The sequence below is a fragment of the Molossus molossus genome, unplaced genomic scaffold, assembly GCF_014108415.1.
Source record: "Molossus molossus isolate mMolMol1 unplaced genomic scaffold, mMolMol1.p scaffold_m16_p_5, whole genome shotgun sequence".
NCBI classification, from domain to species: domain Eukaryota; kingdom Metazoa; phylum Chordata; class Mammalia; order Chiroptera; family Molossidae; genus Molossus; species Molossus molossus.
The window spans coordinates 52905102-52925407 of record NW_023425388.1 but is presented as its reverse complement, the minus strand read 5'-3'; the positions used below and the strand labels follow the sequence as shown (position 1 = coordinate 52925407).

General features: G+C 40.3%; 1 protein-coding gene across 9 annotated transcripts in view; it reads right to left on the bottom strand.

Moving 5' to 3' along the window:
* LOC118617124 (LIM domain containing preferred translocation partner in lipoma) overlaps nt 1–20306 on the bottom strand; it is a 635781-nt gene that overhangs the window by 95236 nt on the left and 520239 nt on the right. For all 9 annotated transcript variants that reach the window (XM_036242751.1, XM_036242755.1, XM_036242758.1 and 6 more), the window contains one exon: nt 9658–9827. In XM_036242751.1, the coding sequence (XP_036098644.1) occupies nt 9658–9827 (170 nt within the window). The remainder of the gene's footprint in view (nt 1–9657; nt 9828–20306) is intronic.

The window sequence follows — 20306 nt, the reverse complement described above, 5'->3', positions numbered from 1 at the left end:
TTTAAAATTAAGAAATATTATATGCACATAACACTATATACTTTTAGAGATAAGTAGAAAAAATAGAAACAAAAGCATGATATATTTAAAATTAGCATAGTGGTTATCTCTGTATAGAAATTTTAAGAGGGTGATTAAAGACAAGAACCTGAAGGATTTCATCTGAATTGCTATTTTATTTCTTAATATTTTTTTATTTATTGATTTTAGACAGAGAGGAAGGAAGAGGGAGAGAGAGAGAGAAACATCAATGAAAGAACATCGATTGGCCGCCTCCTGCATGCCCCCCACTGGAGATTTGGTCCACAACCTGGGCATGTGCCTTGACCAGAAATTGAACCAGTGACCTCTTGGTGTATGAGTTGACACTCAACTACTGAACCACACCAGCTGGGCTGTTTTGTTTCTTAAATAATGGATACATGAAATTTAATCATATTATGCTTTATATTTGTATCTGTGTTAGAAACATTACATAATAAATTAAAAAATATATATCAAAGAAAAATTTATTACATAAAAAATATATATATGACATTTTCCCCCCCAATTTCTTATAGAAAGGCTAAAATGTTAAGAAAAATATGAATATAATAGTCATCATCCTGTGTATAACTAGAAAGATTTAGGAAGAAGGCTGGCCATTAGTTTATTTTATATTATTGAACACATATTTTTTCTTCTTTTTTATTTAGATCATATTTTGTGTTGCAATTTTTTAAAAACAAGAATGTGTGATAAATTTCATTAAATGCCCTTTTTGCATCTGTAAATATAACTATCTAGTTTTTAAAAAATTGATAAATTAATACGATGAAGTATGTTACAAATTCCTAATATTGTCTTAACATTGCCATCATGGAATAACCAGGGATGTTTCATTATGTACATTCCATTTGTTGATACTTCATTCAGGATTTCTGCACTGGTGAAAGATCAGCATAGTTATCCTTTAGGTGCAAGCTAGATTAGGAATTATTAATTGAGATCAGGCTGCTTTTATGAAATTATTTGTGAAGCTTATCTTTTTTTCTAGGCATTGAAAGTTGAAACAACACACAAATCAGTTCTTTAAAGATCTGAAAAAATCTTGTTAGTAAAATTTCTTGGTCCTTTCTCAGGTAGTAGCTCTGCATTTCATTCATGCTTTTGAGGTTATTAAAGTTTTCTTCTACTGCATTTAAGATTTGTACAGAAAATAGCCTCTTTTAAAGTTTACTATCAAATTTGAAGTATAATAATTTTTAAATGTCTTATATACCAATGCAAAGAGCTTCTTTTTAATTCATAATTTTCTTTTCTCTTTCTTATTTAATGGATGTTTATTTTATTGCTCTATTCAAAGAATCATCTCCTGTACCTAACAATTCTGGTGTTTTTCAGTTTTCATTATTTCTAAGAATTCTTCACTCGGGACTGTGTTTACTTGTTTATCCTTCTATAAGACATATTATTCTGCCAGTCCAAGTTGGACTTGTCTACCCTTCCATTTCAAACTGTGATGATATTTTTTTCTAAATCTTTTATAGAGATTTGGGAAGAAGATACAATGTCTTTGGTTATATAGGTTAAATCAATCATAATATTCAACTTCTATAATTGGTTTGTCAAAGACTGCAAGAAATGAGTTAAAGTTTTATAAAAAATATGGTTTTGCCATTTTCATCTCATATATATGTATATATATTTTAATGTAATGATATTTAATAAAGAGAAGCTCAGGGCTGTTCTTCAGGAACCATGACATTTAAAATAAAATAATGTTCTTTGGCTTATTTGATAGTTTTGTCTTGAATTGTAATTTATCTACTATTAATGCTGTAGTTAGTAGGTAATTAATATAGTCTTTTGGTCAGAATTTACTGTTACATCTTTTCCTATCTCTTTATTTTTATCTATTAGTTTTATCGGTTCATTGCTTATCACCATTGTATTTGCTCTGGTTCCCCTTACCAATGCTTTATTTTGATTATGTTATTTGTCTGCTGAAATATTTGAGTCATTTTTTCAGAAAGTGATATACATTCTTCTGGAATGTCCATGGAATATTTAAAAGAAACTATTTCTGTAGAAGGCCAAGATTGATACACTGTTATGAAATAAAAACAAGCTACTGATTAGTTTAGATGGTATGATTCCATTGTGTGTGTGTGTAACCACATGTAGAGAGACATGTGGTTACAGCTATAAACATATATCCATACACAAATACATTGAAATACAAAAGGAATGTGTGTTAAAAATATGAACTATTATTGAGATGGGAGAGTTATGTACCTTTCTATGTATTTTCTATTTTTTCTCTCCTAAGCAGATCAGACTTAAAAAGAGTTTTCTGGATTGTTTTGTTTTGAAATTACATTTGGGCTTGGCTGGTGTGGCTCAGTGGCTGACATTTGGAAACTGCCCAAGTGTCCATCAGTAGATAAGTGAATAAAAAGCTGTGGTACATTTACACATTGGAATAGTACTCAGCAGTAAAAATGAAGGGGATTTTACTTTTCACGCCAGCATGATGAACCTGGAAAGTATTGTGCTAAGTGAAATAAGCCAGTCAGAAGAAGACAAGTATCACATGATTTCCCTTATATGTGGAATCTAACGGGCAAAATAAACTAACAAAGTGGAGAGAGACTCATGGATACAGAGAACAGAGTGATAGCTGTCAGAGGGGAGGGGGCTGGTTGCTAGGTTAGAAGGGTGGAGGGACTAAGCAAAAAGAAAAAGAAAGAAAGACTCATAGACACAGATGACAGTATGGTGATTACTAGAGGGAAGGATGGTGGGGGAGGTAGAAGAGGGTAAAACGAGGATAAATGGTGATGGGAGGAGACTTGACTTGGGGTCAAGTCTCACACAATACAATATACAGATGCTGTATTGTAAAATTGTGAACCTGAAACCTATAATTTTATTAACCAATGTCACCCCAATAAATTCAATTAAAAAAATGTAAGGAGCCACAGAAGGGTTTTCATCTCTGAAGTGGCTCTGTCAGCTGAGTAGAATGTCCGTAAGGAGAAATTAATGAAACATAAAAGTATATATCTGAATAAAAAATAAATAAATAAAATACTACTACCATATGAAAGACTATTCTGAGCTCAGTATTTCTCTAAAAATAAGGTGAAAGCCATATCTATAACCTTCAGAGTTTGGGTTAACCATATATATTTTTAACTTGATATTATAAAAAATGGTAACAGGAAAAAATTAATTAGGAAAGAGAAACCTAGTAATAACAAATGAGATTCCCAATGAATGTTTGGATGTTTGGAAAAAGCTGGGCTTATGAATCAAAAGCCAGGGTCGAGACTTGGATCTCACACTCATGCTCTATGGATCCGAACAGGCTTTTTCTAAAACTCTTACTACTGGAAGTGAAGGCAATTATAACTCTACCCACTTTCTAGGGTCATCAGAGGGTGACAGGAGATCAAAGAAAAGTACTCTGTCAAAGTTAAAGGGTTACACAAATGTTAGTTGTTGTTATGATTATTTTTAACAACAACAACAAAAAAGATTTTTGCCTTAAAACCTGAAGCATTTCAGGGAAAGCCACATGTAAATACTCATGTAAATTGGTGTTCGTTGGTGTAAATTCAGCATTTCAGATTTGGACTACAGTAAGACATGATTCATGTGGTCGGCGACCGAAAGGTTGGAAGCAGAAAACTAGTCACAGGGGGTTGTTGTACGTGCAAGCTGATTGTCAGTTTGAGGGTCGGAGTGTGAACCCAGCAAGTTAGCAGATCCGTTCCTAGTCTTCATTTTGTCTTTTACTTTGAAAATAGCAAAGCGGCTGCACAATGGGACTAATCGTCTCCTCTTTGGCTATTTCCCAAGGTTCTAATAGGTATGGTTATGTACAATGATAAAGGCTCAGAACTTTGTAAAATGCAAGGGACTATATATATGGAAGCGAAAACGATTCTTACACATTTTTATGTTTCTTGAAGAATTCTTTCTCTGTTTCTGGGAAAGTACTTGTGGAGAGATTATATAATAGCACGAATATGCCTTTGCATGTGTTTGTGAGCCTGTGTGTGTGTGTGTGTGGAGTGAAAAGAGAGAGACTGAGATTCCTCAGAGAGGAGAGAGCAGAGATGGGCAATTAAGAAAAGAGGAGGGAAGTTATGTGGATTTTTCAGGTTTAGTCTGAACTTTCAGTTCATTTCCCAATACTCACATAAAGGCCTGGCCATAACTGCCTTTAAAACATTTTATTAGAAAGAATTGAGCACAGGAAAGAACAACTTTCCTGAAGTGATGGAACACCCACCTCTTCATGTAGGTTGAGAAGTTAGAAAGTTTTCACTGCAGGATTTCCTGACATCGGGAAGCAAGAGGCTACCAGTGTGTTGGTCACTAATGTGTCAAACTGCGGGACCTCAAAGTGTTTAGTCTCCTGTGGAGTTGGCCTCCTGTTTCCTGAGGCTTTTTAATCACTTGGATCTTAACTCGAATAAAAACGTCTGTGCAGCCTCCACAGCTGGAGAGCTGGGGGCTGGGCTTGCTGCACTCTGAGGAAGAGCCTGGGTGAGGGGAAGACCTTGGCTGCCATTTCATAAACAGACTCGCTGAGAATCTCTCATGTGCTGCTTGCAGGCCCAGACTCCTTGGCTATGCTAAAGAACACAGAAACTCTTTGTAAATCTGCACTTATGAGTCAACCTGTCTCCTTAAGGGCAGAAGGACCCAGCAGGAGGAGGTGCTGTTGCTGCTTCTCATATTGATACCAGCATAAAAATCTCTTAAGCAAAGCAGGAACATCTTCTCGTATAGGTCCTCATATTTCTTATACGGCGTCTATTTATGTCTGTATTTCCATAGAAACGGCAGCTATGAAATTACCCCAAACTTACAGGATTTCTGAATTGTGTCAGATTATGCTGAGGGGAAAAGCAATGACATTAATTCTGTCGATCCAACTAAACCCTTATATTAGTAAACAAGTTCATGATGCACAAAATATCATACTTGTTCATTCCTTGTCTTTGAAGACAAGAAAAAAGTTAGCATTTCCCTTAATATATGTGGATACTGATACTCAGAAATTAAACGACTTACCCAGTCACACCAGGAGAGCAAGGACTAGAACCAATATAGTCTATTTTTATCAATTTACTTCCCAAGGAAGCTTAGTGTTCTTAATTTTAAGTTGTTCATTTATACAAATCCATAAAAATCAAAGCTAAGCTTTTTTTTTTTTAAATCTTCACCCGAGGACATTTTTCCATTTTTTGTTCAGATAGAGTGGGAGGGAGAGAGAGAGAGAGAGAAACATCGACGTGAAAGAGACACACCGAGTAGCTGCCACCGACACAACCCAACCAGGGCCGGGGACAAACTGTAACTGAGGTGCGTACCCTTAGAGGGAACCGAACCCGGATCTCTGTGGACCACAGGCCGACACTCTAACTGCTGAGCCAAACCGTCCAAGGCAAAGCTAAGCTTTTAAGACATGTATCACCAAAGTAGAAAGGCATCTCATTGGTTTGACTAATAATTATACAAATTCAAATGAAAATAACTATTACATAATATACTTATTAAATTGTTTCTAAATAAATATAAATAAACCTTTTCAATAGTGTATAGGTTATAGTTTAACATACGGTCTCATTACTGTGATGGTTCTATAAACTGAAAAATCTTTCTAAAGAAATCTAGCACATGTTCTCCAAATTGCCATAATCCTAGTAACATAAATTTTAAAAATTATGCTAAAGAAGTAATTCAAAATAAAATAATATACACATTTTAGTAATTTCTAGGCATGTTATGTACAATACTAAACAATTAGAAAATAGCCAATGCCTTTACAGTAGCAAATGGTTTCAAAATTTATTTATTTATTTATTTGTTTATTTATTTATTTATTTTGTGGTACGTGCCCCTAGCGGGAACCAAACCTGATCCGCAGGCCAGAGAGTCCAAGTGATTAAAAAGCTTCAGGAAACAGGAGGCCAACTCCACAGGAGACAAACACTTTGAGGTCCCAGAGTTTGACACCCATGCCTAGCTGCTTCTATAGTCTGCTGACCTCACTGTCACAGGGCTCACTGCGACACGTATTTCATAGTGGTGATCCTATGTGAATGCCACTGCGAACAACAGTCCGCACTGTCTGTTGACAAAGGCAGGGAATTTGTAATTTTCTCTCAACGCTGAGCCAAACTGGCCAGGGCGGTTTTACAATTTAGTGTGTGGATGTAATGTAAAACTAAACAGATAAAAAGCTGAAAATAATTATTAACCATGGAAAGCTATATACATACTTATATGAAGTCAATTGATAGGAAATACAAAATAAAGCATGTATTCATGATTAAAGAAAATTTCAATGCTGTACAGAATAAAATTTGTTTAATTATAGCTATGTATGTGCAAGGATTACGGAGTTAAGAGAATATAACAAAATATGAATAACCATTGAAACAAAGATGAAGACATTATTGACACAGTTTTCCTCAAATTATATAAATGTTTAACTTATATATGATTTAAAGTAGATAAATTTAGGCAAGAATAAATTAAGTTTACATTAGACTGGTCTCTTTCCTGGACCCAGAGCATCAAACATGGGTGGTTTCTACAGAGAGATAAGTAAATAAACCACTCTCTCCAATATTCTGTTTCTATCGATTTAAAAACAGAAACACAGACTGAGGCCCAGGGCCTGGTCTTCTTGCTTCGTGCAGGATGTCTTTCAGACATCAGTTTCCACCAGTGGAAGGAGAGGCAATTCGGATGACACTGCAGGTGCTTGTTCTAAGGGCTTTGGTTCTAAGAAGGACACACACAGCTTCCCCAAACCCTGCACACAGAAACCTCTCCACATTTCTCATAGGGCAGCTTATTGGACTTACAAACGTTCCGAAGAAATTAAAATGCTAACACATCCATCTGGGGGCTTGAGAGCTGGGCTGAACTCTGAAATCAATATTGAACAAGGGTCTTGAGTAAAGCTTCACTGAACTCTGATAAGAATTAAATGACATTTTAGAGGTACCATGGATAGATCTCATTAAAGCAAAATCATGATTAAAGTTTCTTATGAGGGAGAGAAGTCAAAAGAATGGTAAGAATTTCCATTATTTGAATTAACCCAGGTCTTCCAAGGGTGTCACTGAGTATCTTCCAGACAATGTTCCTTGTCATAAGCACAGTGTAGTATCAGGCACCCAGAGCAAACAGTTCTAGCAGGAGGAATCACCAAGCTCCTCTGCCTCGAAGGGGGATCGAAACCCGAGCCCGCACACTGCAGAAACCCTCAATCTAGCCAGACTGGATTTTCTTCGGTCTTATTACACACTCCAGAGAGCAAGCAGTGCATTTAAAATGGGAATGTTATGTCTGACAGGTTAAAACAGTTTCCTAAAGCCCAGTGAAATCCCACTGCACATGTAAGGTCCTCGTATTCAGAAATGCTAAATAGGCCAGAAATCCTGTCAACACTGACCTCCGAATAGCATTCATTTCACCACCATTCTTTGAGCACACCGAGTGTGTTTGACCAGGGTTGCCTCATTTCATATTCACAAACTTGTGCGGAAAATCCTGCAAGTGCCCCACTTACGTCGATGAGGAAACTGAGGCTTAGAAAGATCAAGTACCTCTCCCAAGGAGACAAAGCATTGAGTGATAGAACCCAATTCAGACGCATGTTCTTGACATCACGTTTCATTCCTCACATTGTTCATATAATTCCTAGCTCACAAGGGATAGAAGAAAAGTGAAAGGAGGCCTTGTTACATTAGCAAGAATCAACAAGGCAGTCCCGAAAGGGATGAAAAACAGACACCAGGACTACAAAATCACAGCAGTTTGCGGTCACTTAGTATAAGGACAAACACCCATGCCTAGCTGCTTCTATAGTCTGCTGACCTCCCTGTCACAGGGCTCACTGCGACACGTATTTCATAGTGGTGATCCTATGTGAATGCCACTGCGAACGACAGTCCGCACTGTCTGTTGACAAAGGCAGGGACTTTGTAGTTTTCTCTTTTCAACAAAGACTTCAAAGGGTGATATTTGGAATATTCTTATTTACTTCGGAGGTGAGTTTTTGGTTCACTAGACTTCCCTGATATGCAACAGCTCCTTCCAGATCAACAGGACCTGACTGTGTTTGTGTTTATGTTCTGAACAAACTAGAACCAGGTGATGTCTGCATAAAACAACTGGAGACAGCCCTGACTCAGACACTGATCCTAGAAGGTACGAAGTCGCTTTCCTCCTCTGTGTCTCTGTGTTCTCACTTCTCAAGAGAGGGGTTAGACAAACGGTCTTCAAAGGTTTTTTTCCAGCTCCAATATTGTGTGGCACTGTAATGATGCTATATATGTGCTTAAGTTGCCTTTGGGGAGAAGAAGGAAATAAAATTGAACCGAAGTAGTACAACGCAGTATTAAATCCTGCAAGATCCTAATCTTGAAAAATCTTCAGATCTGTGCTACAGACTCCAGGGCTGACAGGAGTTAGAGTGGTCAGGTTATGGGGAAATGCCAACAAGGCCAGAAAACTTCTGCAATAAACTAGAAACAGGGATCTACAAAGCTATGTATAACTCCCAATGTCTTGCTTCTTTTATGTTAACATGCCTGGGCACTGAGGGCCAAACCATAGCTCTTTTGCGGGTTTGCAAAAAGCACGAATTTTTCCACTAGTAAGTGTTAAACAGGCACATTAAAATCTTGCAGAAGCTCCCAGTCGGTGTGGCTCAGTGGATTGAGTGTCGTCCCATGGACTGAGAGGTCCTGATTCGATTCTTTTCCCGTGGCACATGCTTGGGTTTGGGGCTTGATCCCCAGTAGGGGGCGTGCAGGAGGCAGGCAATCGATGTTTCTCTCTCACATTGATGTTTCTATCTTTCTCTAAAAAAAGTTGATGAAAAACATTTTAAAAAATCATGCAGAAGCATAACAAAGGAATTTAGGTTAAAAAAAGATTTCTGTTCATCCATTAAATTGCTCTATCATACAACAGCTTAATGTATAGATTTAAATAGCCTGGCAAAAAGCTAAGATAATATGACTATGAGTGTTTTTTAGTCACCTACCAGTGTTACTAAAGTATAGCTGTCATGTTCTTTATGAAAAACCACACAACTGTTAGCTCAGTCAGCATTACTATTCATTTCCTTTCAAGGTGCTCAATAATAAAGAGTTTCTCTATTTGCATCATTGAAAACATTCTGGGTATGATAGGTAAGAACTCTTCTGGGTAGAAAAGAGGTGATTCAAAGGGCCCAGGCATTTGAAAGTGCATTGACAAGTCCAGAGGCCCTGTAACATTTCTCAACAAATACTGATGACTTCAAATGCAGGCTGGGACCTAATAAGAAGACTGGTGATGCTGCCACTTGGGAACCTCTCTGATGCTACAAAGGGTAACATGGTAGTGAGTACACACATGCTTGATACAGTGTGTTGGTCTTCCCAGCAGATCAGTAACTGAACGGCATTCCCATCCCAACACACCTTTTTGACTTCACATGAACACATAGAAAAAATTAAGTTACCCCAATTCACACACACATAGTAAAGTCTGGAGCCAAGAACAGATCTGATGGCTACATTCTATCTGGAGTGATTGGCACTTTGCCAAAGAAGATATCCTTGCAAAGCACCTGAGGACCAAAGCTGAACTTACAATGTAGCAGGGCTCACAGTAGGCTTTCTTCTCCACAGCATAGAAGGGCTGCCCCCGGAGCTTGTTGTTACAGATGATGCAGGTGAAGCAATCCACATGGAAGACCTGATCCATGGCAGTGCAGCCTGTCCCTTCCCCGACGACATTTTCCCCACAGCGAGCACAGCGGCCTGAAAGAAAAAAAGAATTGCCTTTCAGGAACGCACCGGGGAACACTGTGAGTCCTGCAGTAGAAGCCAACACGGGGAAGGCAGCAGATTTGTAATGCCTGCAGCAACCGCAATAGGACCACCACTATCGCCATGACTACCACGAGCAAGATCACCAGAATACTCATCAGTATCCCCTGTGAGGTCAGCACAGGGTGGGGGGGGGGGGGGTTACATGAGTCGGTTGAGCAGTTGACTGTCACAGGACGAGATTCCACAGAAAATGAAAGAGTAGAACTCAAGTCTCCCGACATCGAGGCCGGTGCCCTGACCACTCGCACATGGAGGTCTAAGGTAGATGGATCAGGATGGTAGGAGCTGATGGCTTGTCTAGGAAAGCCTTTCTCCTTGGAGAGTCTACGTGTCCAGTTAGACTGTGCGGGAACAGGGTCCAAACTCATGCTTCGATTCCTTGTAGTGAAACCTCTGTATCCGTGACAGGCAGCTCCAAGGCAATTGCTTTGATTTCCAGACAGCTCTTACTGTTAGAACTTTCCTTCTCACGCTGAGCCGGATGCTTTCCCGCTCCAACTGCTACGCAATCGTCCTGGTTCTGTCTCCTGGGGATTCAGGAAACAACTCTCATCTCTTACACTCGATACCCTTTAAACTATGACACTTCAGTCAGCGTCGCCTCCAAGTCTGTTCTCGGTTTGAACATCCTTAAATCCTGCAACATTTCCACACACTGTAGGGTTTGAGTCCCTCATGGCCCTGTGTTCTGCCAATTTCCAATATTCGCACATTGATTCGTGGGGCATCTGGACCACATATGGACATCAAGATTTGCTTTAAAGGATTCACATTAAGTTTTAAAGAACCATAAATTGTAATTTAAGAGAAAGATTTATGTTAGTGAGAGGCATTGTACTGGTTGCAGTCTGTATCTGAATCTGGCTCCATTGTGGGAATCTTGAGTCAGAGGTCAGATGTACATCCAGGTTCCCATCTTGCTCTTTATTTCTACTAAGTAACTGGGAATGTCCGCAAGAATCTGCAGGCTTTCCCAGGAAAGACTCAGCCAAACTAGGCTGCATATGTGTCAGGCGTGTTCTAGGTGCTTTTTACAGGTTAACTCCTTTCATAGTCACAATAGCCTATGTGACAGGGACTATTATTATTCCTATTCTACAGATGAGGAAACTGAGTCACAAAATGGTTTACTAAATTCAAACGCAAGCAGTCTAGTTTTAGCATCTATGGTCATAACCACTCTGCAGTCTTGCTTCTGCCTGGTTCTGTGCCTCAGGATTGAACACCGACCTGACGTTATGGAGAGATTTCGCACTGAATGAAGACTGCTTTCAGCACCCCGTCACATTGGATTGACAACCATTTCACACCTAAAAATAGGAGGGCTAAGTATTTCAACTTGGGAGAAGAGAGGCAAATGTATTTCTAGTTGCATTTGGCCCTGGGAAGGATTTCTTTATATTCTGTTGCAGGATTAGAATGTCTACAGTTTAGCCCATCATTTCCCCCTAAAAAATAATACTATCAAGTGTTGGAAAGAGTTAAACACTTGAAAACGAAGTCATCTCCACAGTAATTGATATATTATGAAGTCACTATATTCTTGACATTTGATCAAAACATTGTGGCTTGATGTGCAAATGTCTATCCAAGAATTAACGTGTACCTGTTTTTATTATAAGATGCATAACCTTAGAAAGGTACATTTAACATTTGGGATGTTCATTGCCTTTAGTAACCAAAGTAGATTATTTCATATGGCACTATTTTGTGTGTGTGTGTGTGTGTGTGTGTGTGTGAGAGAGAGAGAGAGAGAGATAGAGAGAGAGAGAGAGGGAGAGATAGAGAGAGAGAGGGGATTTTCAGAAAAGAACACTTAATTGGTTTACTAGAAAGTTCACTGAGCTATGTTTGAAAATAATGCTAAGCCCAACTGTTGTGGCTCAGTGGCTGGGCATTGACCCATGCACCAAGAGGTTGCCGGTTCACTTCCCGGTCGGGGCACATGCCCAGGTTGTGGGCGGGATCAACAGAGGGGGGCATGCAGGAGGCGGCCAATGAATGTTCTCTCTCATCAATGTTTCTATCCCTCTCCCTTCCTCTCTCTCTGGGATCAATAGAGGAAAAAAAATTAAAAAGAAAAAGATGCTAAAGTTCTGAGAGCTTCATGGTACTATCTGACAACATTTCATTACAGAAAACATATTGAGGATTACAGGCCATCCATAATGTCTAATTTTTAGTCATCATCATACTTAGTACTTAAATTTTCTTTTTCAACTGCTTGTGCGAAATCATCACTTTCATTCCAGCACATACAAATTCATTTCCTGTATATATTGGAAGCATGTTAACTAAAATTTACATTTGTAATATTAATCTGAAGGAGTATTTACAGTATTATCTTTAGTACTATTTTTTCCACCATCAATGAGTCATATTCAAATCACTGATCTCTTTTGGTTGATCTGAAGAAATAATGCAATAAATAGTAATAATGAAAAATGTGGGTTTAACAGTAGCAGAAAAATATCATACCAACGACATGAAAATACTCTGAGCAGAATGGCACTGTTACTGAACACTGATTAAACATCATTCAACAGGGATTTTGTGGCACCTGTGAAATTTTAAGAATGTGATTATTATTATTATCATTATTATTGTTTTAATCCTCATTCGAGGACATTTTTAAATTTTTTCTTGTTGTTGTTGGTCAGATAGAGCGAGAGGAAGAGAGAGAGAGTGAGAAACATCGACGTGAAAGGGACACATCGAGTGGCTGCCTCCCGCATGACCCGACCAGGGCCGGGACAAACTGCAGCCGAGGTACATGCCCTGAGCGGGAACCAAACCGGGTCTCTCTAGACCGCAGGCCAATGCTCTAACCGCTGAGCCAAACCAGCCAGGGCAAGAATGTGATGATTATTAAGAATAAGGTGGATTCCTGAGAAAACTGCAATTTTAAAATGTAAAATTTAACAAATGCTAAATTTGTTAAATACAGGTCAACAAATTATTTTTAATTATTTCCCTTTCTAGATGCCAAACTGGATTCCCTGATACTCCACAGGGACTACCAGCAATCTGTGTACCACACTTTGGGGGGTTGACCAAATGTTATCAGGTCTATAACGCATATAGAAGTAGCAATTATGATCTAGACCACAAGTGCCCAAAGTGTAATATCTGGAATCTGAGAGTCTGTGCCTGCAAGGTTGATGGAAAGTTTGAGAACCTGGGGGGAGATTTCAATCACCGATCAGATGGAAAGCTCAGAGCAGAACCCTTGAAGTCAGGCTGAAAAGATAAGCACTGGAATTCTCATTTGATTCAAGACATTCCCCAAGCATCTGCTCTTTGTCCCGAACTATATTTGGCTTCTGTGTGACAGACAGAAATGGATCAGACAACGTTGGTACCTTTTATACTCATTATGAGACTACATACATTCCACAATCACATGAGAAAGTGCGATGGAAATGTGGAAGGAAAATCACATCTGAGAAGGCTCAGGAAAGTTTTTGTGAAGAAAGAGGCATTTGAGCCCAACCTTCAAGGATGGAATGTTGACAGGTGGGCATGGAAGAGAAACACACACACACACACACACACACACACACACACACACACAGAAAAACTAGTTTTTGCAAAGGCTTACTGAGCCCAAAACTCTGCAGTGATTTGGTGCTGGCACAACAAGGTTTTGTCTCCTCAGCTATGAAAGCCGATGAACTAAATTCATAAGGAACAATCTTCTCCTTTATATTTTGGAGAATATTCTTCCAGACTGGGTCAGGCTAATATGCTGGACCCAGACATGACCAGTTCTGCTGCCTCCGGTATTTTTCCTATTCTTGGGAGAAATCAGGGACACTAGGCTCGAGGGCAGTCAGTCTGGCACCTTTAAAATCACAAGCACAGAAAAAGAGTGAAGAACAAAAATTAAAAATAGCCCTGCACATCGACAGGACAGTAAAGGTGCCCGAATGTTCCCTTTTTACATTAACAAAAACGTACAAAGTACGGCTTTTAGGGAGGCATTCGTAATGGGAGAAACGCACTCAGGCATGGCGCATCCGTGCCCCCCAGGGGTGCACACCGCACTTCACTGGGAGCACACCACCCTCTTCATGTCCTCTTAGACCAGTGTCTCAGCACTTCCAAACGAGGAACACCGGGGGAATGGTACGAGACTGGCAGGCACTACAGCATCAAGGAAACGTAGTTGATTAGGGGCCAGTAGGAATCCCAGGGTCAAATTCAAATGCAGGGCTGCTATGAGGAGCTTAGCACAGTAATTAAAAAAAAAAAAATCCAATGACAGAATCACACAGCCTGGAGGGAATTTTGTCGGTGAATTAAGATGCCCAAACAGCCCTGGCCGGTTTGGCTCAGCGGTTGGAGCGTCGGCCTGCGGTCCGGAGAGACCCGGGTTCGGTTCCCGCTAAGGGCACGTACTTCGGTTGCAGTTTGTCCCCGGCCCTGGTTGGTCGTGCGGGTGGCAGCCACTCGATGTGTCCCTTCACGTCGATGTTTCTCTCTCTCTCTCCCTTCCTCTCTCTCCCTCCCACTCTATCTGTACAAGAAATGGAAAAATATTCTCGGGTGAGAATTAAAAAAAAAAAAAAAAAAAATGCCCAAACAGCAACAGAAGAGCTAGTTTATATATTATTGTTTGTTTATATATGTTGCTTTATGTCACTTGTGGAGATAGTCACACATTCTTCTCGCCCCGACTCCCCCTTTGCCTCCTGACCATAGCAGCCTCTGCAGGGCCTCTGGATCGCTTCCTTCCCACCGCAGGCCTGCGACGCAAATTGGGCTTCATTATCTCTGATGGGCCATTGCAGTGGCTTCCTGATTGTTCCGCTATCTCCAATTGACTTCCTCTTAGACATGGGAAGGCTTTATGGGAGTCTCAGTACTTGAGCTAAGTCTGGAAGGTTACGCAGTTTTTGAGCAAGTCATCTTTACGAATGGCATGGGTAGCGGGTGACGCTACCAGCCAATCAACATGCTGAGTAAGGAAGGTGGAGTAGTGGGTTATACGTTTACATGGTTCCAGCTTTCTCTTTTCGTAATGTGAATGTATTCCCCTTACAATATGAAAATAAAATGCTATTCTAAAATGTTTTTTTCCGTGATCAGTATACCAATAGACCACAGAGTGACTTTGCAAACAATGCTTGCTTTGGAGGTGGGACCCAAAATGTCCATAGCCATTTGCAGAGTTGGTGCTTTGCTGATCGGGGGTGGCATATTCCCAAACTCGCCCATTATTCAATATCAAAAGTAAAATAGCAAATTTATGCAGAGAGCAAGCCAGGTCATATTTGTCTTCATGTCCTCCTTGCTACTTGACTTAAAATAGAAATTTTAGGCTCAAGCAAAATGAATAGTCTATCTTTAAATATTATTATGAAAAAGGAAATCTTTACATGCCAATTGTATGACATATCAGATTTCTCATAGATACCTTCTAAAATATATTCTGAATATAATCTTGTTCCAAAAGCTAAATCGATACAGTTATATCAGGGGAGTGAAGTGACAGTCAGGTATACCTAGAAACAAAGCTTGCCCCAATATATCATTTTATATATGGCCACAGGAATTATTGTCCATAAATTATCTTCCACTGAATGTACAAAAATATAATAGAACACGTTTGCATTCCCTGTGTGACAGGTCCATATGATGTTCACTGACAGTTCTGGTATGATAGCATTTGCTAATTGCCGAAGCTTTTATTTTTTATTTCATCGAGCCCTGCAGCCTCAATGCGTGTAATAAGCAGTTTTTTAAAAGCTTAAATTCTAGGACAGTGATTCTCAATGTTGCCTATACGTTGGAATCATCCAGAAACATTTTAAAGAAATACTGATCTCTGGGTTCCGGATGCAGAGATTCTGATTTCATTGGTCTGAGGTGGGACGTCCTAGAACGGCCTTTTTAAAGGCTTCCACGTGACTCTGATGTTCAGCCAAGTTGAGCCACTTTCCAAGGGGTGCCTATTTCTGTACTGCTTGTCAGGAAAACAGCTGACGAGTATCACCCAAACGGGTTTTGTCTGCATGCAAAACAGTTCAGAGGCAGACTGGTAACAATGAGTTGGCTGGAAAAAAAACAAATTCTGTGGTATTGTAATATCTGCTGCTTTTCACCAACAACAGTAACCTCTCCTTCATCTTAGTTTAAAGAGTTTTCAGTGGCTTTCCAGCCATTGATAATGACAGGAAGAGAATCTGCTAAGTTTTCTTATAAACTATTTCACCTGCACTGAGCCAGAGACAGCAATTCACTTACATTAATTAGAAGCACTCCTATAGAACAGGTGTCTTTTGTGTTACAGAAGAATTGATTATATGGCACTTCACACTGCATGGCCTTAGACAATACAGAATCTCCAAAGACTGTCAACTGGTAGCCATGTTGTAAGGTGTGGTTTCACAAATTACATCTTGCATCAAATTTAGTCATTACTATTTTCTTGGACTCTGTCTTTAAATAATGTAGCAAAATTTAGCCTCTTACGGTTAGGGTTATGGAGCTCTGTGAATACTAGAATCCTCATCAGATTTTCAAAGCTGGACTGTAGAAATACCCAGTTCTGTCACTCAGCTTGTTTGTATGTAACTGCATTATACTACTTCACTATGTTATTGCCTAGGTGGTCCTTACAGAAATACTTGCAGATTCAATGAGCACATGGATAGCAGAGAGAAGCAGGGGGCAAATAGCTGGTCCCCTCTCCCTCTTCCCTCTATAGCACACACACACACACACACTTTCTCTCATGCACACACATGCAGAGACACAAAGGAAAAGGGAAATCACTACCACAGCGCTAGGACCAGTGGCAGACACGTGAAACATGGCCAAGGAGAAACAATTGATCGTCTCTTGTTCCATTGACCAATGAGAGACAAACTAAGAAACATTTTAAGTACAAAATAAGAAATTGAGCCAGGGTAACATCCAAACAAAATAAAACAAACCCCCAAAGAGTCAGAGGGAACAGGTCAGGAATGAGTAGACAAAGGCCTGAGCAAGAAACCTAATGTTATGAGGGGAAGGCTGAGTGGCCTATTGTTAAAAGGAAGTCATTAGGAAGTCTAACCATGAGGTGATTCATTTATAGACGTATATTTGCTTAGGATGGATCTTCAGGTAAGGAGGTGAATTGGAGGGGGAGTCCCACTTAGGGCTGCAAAAGCAAGCATGCGTTACTGTTCAAATGGACTGCATTGTGAAGCAGCATTGCAGACACATGAAAGAAAACCACGGTGATGCTTTGTGTGCCAGCGCTGCCCTGCGCTTGCTCTCCACGTGCGTTCTTTCATTTAGCACCATCAGCCCTTATCAGTTTTCATGTGATAGATAAGAAACCTGAGGTTAACTGACTTGGCCAAGGTCTCAAAGGTAGAAGGGGAATTAGCGTCAGGTCAGACTTGTAAAGTCCATCTTCTTAATCGGCATGTGATGTCTTGGGAATGTATTTTATTATTCAATCATAACTCGGATGCTTTTAGCATTGTTTAGGAGTGGGGCCCATTCCGCCTCCCAGGGAAAGAAGAGGAGCCAGGATAGCATCTCTCCTCCACCCCCATGCCTCAGGAGCGCTCAGTGAACCCCAGGATCTGCTTAGGAGAGGGGATCATTACAGGCGAGGGTTCTTCAGAGAAGATCTTGAGGTGTTGAATCTCACACTCTGGCTTCCCATCAGGAAAGCTTTTAAAAAAAAAACACACACGCAACAAAACAGAAAAACACATATGCCCATGATCCACTAGCAGAGATTCCCATTTATTTGGTGTGGGTGGGGCTCTGAAACGGTGAGGTCACCGTGCAGGGGGTTGAGAACCATTGCTTTAAAGGGAGCTGTGCTCGTATGGTCCACAAAGCGAAGCCTGTCCTGGAATATTCTTAGAAAGCAGTGAGGGCTAGGACCACAAGCCCTGACCCTGTGAGCTACATTCTAGGAAACTGCTCTTTGTGGGGACCATGTATCCTTGTTCCGACCTCCCCTACACTAATTAGCATACAGTAGCCAGGAAGATCATTTTCTGACAACTTCAATTCTCAGGAAAAGCAGCACAAACAAACCCAAAGAACACGATATGGGCAAAACAAAAGAACACTGTTTGCAGTTTGGGATAATGCTACCCTTTGAGCAAAGGGCTATAGAACAGAGTGGAACAGCAATTGGACAGAAGCATAGGCGTGAACTCCCTAGTGATGGGAGCCTGAACAAGTTTCCTAAGTTTCTGAACCCGAGATCCCTCGTTTTCAATACAAGCAACTATGTAGACTCCCTCAAAGGACAGGTGGTCTTAGTGAGTCATTTATCCAGCCATTCTGTCAACCCTTCAAAACACACCGAGTCTATTCCATGCCACGTACTCTGACGCTGTCTCCTTCTCTCAGCTTCTATAAAAGGGGAGATAGCAGTAAGTACCTTGACTACCTGGCCATGAAGTTCAAAGAAGGTAGCAGCTACAAAGTGCCTCCTGCAGCCCTTCTTTCTCCCTCCAACTACAGGAAGTGTAGGACAACTTCCAAATGAGGAGCTTCTTATGACAAGGACCAGAGAGGTACGTTCTGGACCCTCCTCTAAAGATGACGGTCAATGTGGGATAATAAAGACAGTTGCATCTGGAAGACAGTTATGTAAGATTTATATTTACCAATAGGCTACACATAGAGTCTAGTGCTAGAAATTCAATCCCAAACCTGAAAATGTTGTGGACCCCGGAGAGATGATAATTATCAAATGTATGCCACATGTATGATTTTCTAAGCATGATTTGAAGTATCTGAGTGTATTATCTTGTAATTTTTTGAACAACCCCTCAAAGTAGGTCCTATTATTATCTCCACTGTAGGTGAAGAAATGTCAGTCTAGAGAGATTAAGTAACTTGCCCAAGGCCACAGAGTTCAACACTGAAGCTGAAATTGGGGCCTGGACAGTCTGGCTCTAGAGCCCTGGCCTCTAACCTGGCTCATTGCTTTAGATCAGCACTTCCTGAGACACCCCCCCCCCCCCCCCCGGTCTGGCCGCATGCTTGTGTAGACCTCATCACACTCCATAGGAAGATAGGCGTCTGTTTTGTCTATAGCAAGATTTCTCTTCAAATTAACTGTTACACATGGATATCTGCACATTCCCATTCTTAATTTTTAATCTATTATATTTAAGATTCACTTCATGATTAATCTGCTGACAGAAAAAAAAAAATCAATATCTAGGAGTAGAAGAATTACAATGGCTACCGCAAGGAAGCTTTTTGACTAATGATTTGAATCTGGGGTGCGATATCTTGAGGGAATTGATGATTCCCTCAAGCTCCATTCAGAGCTGAAAAATCTTTAAATTTGCCCAGATACTTTCGGTTTTCTTGGTGGGAAGTCGCCATTTGTGTCCTGGTTATTTGAGAGCAAACCTGGCCCTAAGGTAACTCAAGAGAGTGTTTCTAAAGCCACTGTGTTTCAGTGTCCCATGGTCATGAGCTCCTCCTTGGGAGGTTAACAAGCATCCCGCTATTTGAACAGTGCCCCATTATAGCCAATGTACTTTCTCACCTGACACTACTAAAAAGAGCAAATAAAAGTTACAACCAATATCACTTCCTTTAAATTTCTGATGCACAAAGATGGAGAGAAATTCTGCCAGTTCACATGGAACACATTGCATGCTGTCATTTGAATCTTTATAAGAACTAAAAACTAGAAGAGACAAGTATCCCCTTGGAACACATGAGTTAACTTTGGAATAACCTCATGCATGATGAGAGCAGTAGGCAACAGAGCTGGACTTCAAGCTGTTCACCTGGCCCCAAGCCTCATGATCTTCGAGCTAGAAGACATTACCTACGTACCTGGTGCTGGACCCAGAGATGGGTGATGGTCTCACTTGACACTGTCCCACAGAAGCCAGTTAGTCTTATTTGAGTTTTGGTTTTCTACTGCATGCTGAAATGCCTATTATACACCATTAAGGGGATTTAAAAAGCCCTAGAATGTAAGAGCTTGTGGGAAACTTAGCCAGCCTTCAGTCCAACCTCATTTACAGATACAAAAGCAATGGCTCAGAGAGAGAAAGTGCCTGGATTAAGATCCAATGGCCAGCTGAGAGCAGAGATGAGAACTAAATTCAGACTTCAGGCTTTCACTATGGTGCTCTTCCGTCTGCACAAAGCCATGTCCCAGGTGTGCCACTTCCAGTATTAGTTCCTTCCCACTAGTAGGCGCTGTTGCCTGAGCATGAGGAATTTCTCCCTCCACATAAGGTAAAATTTCATTGTAAATGGGATTGTTAGGTGGAATACTGTAGTCCACAAGAATGACTCCTATATGATTCCAGAACAGGGTTACCTCCACTACCATCGGAACCAGCACAACCATTTGATTTCTGTTAAAACATCCTGGCATGTGCTGCATTTGAACATCAAAAAGTCAAAGGA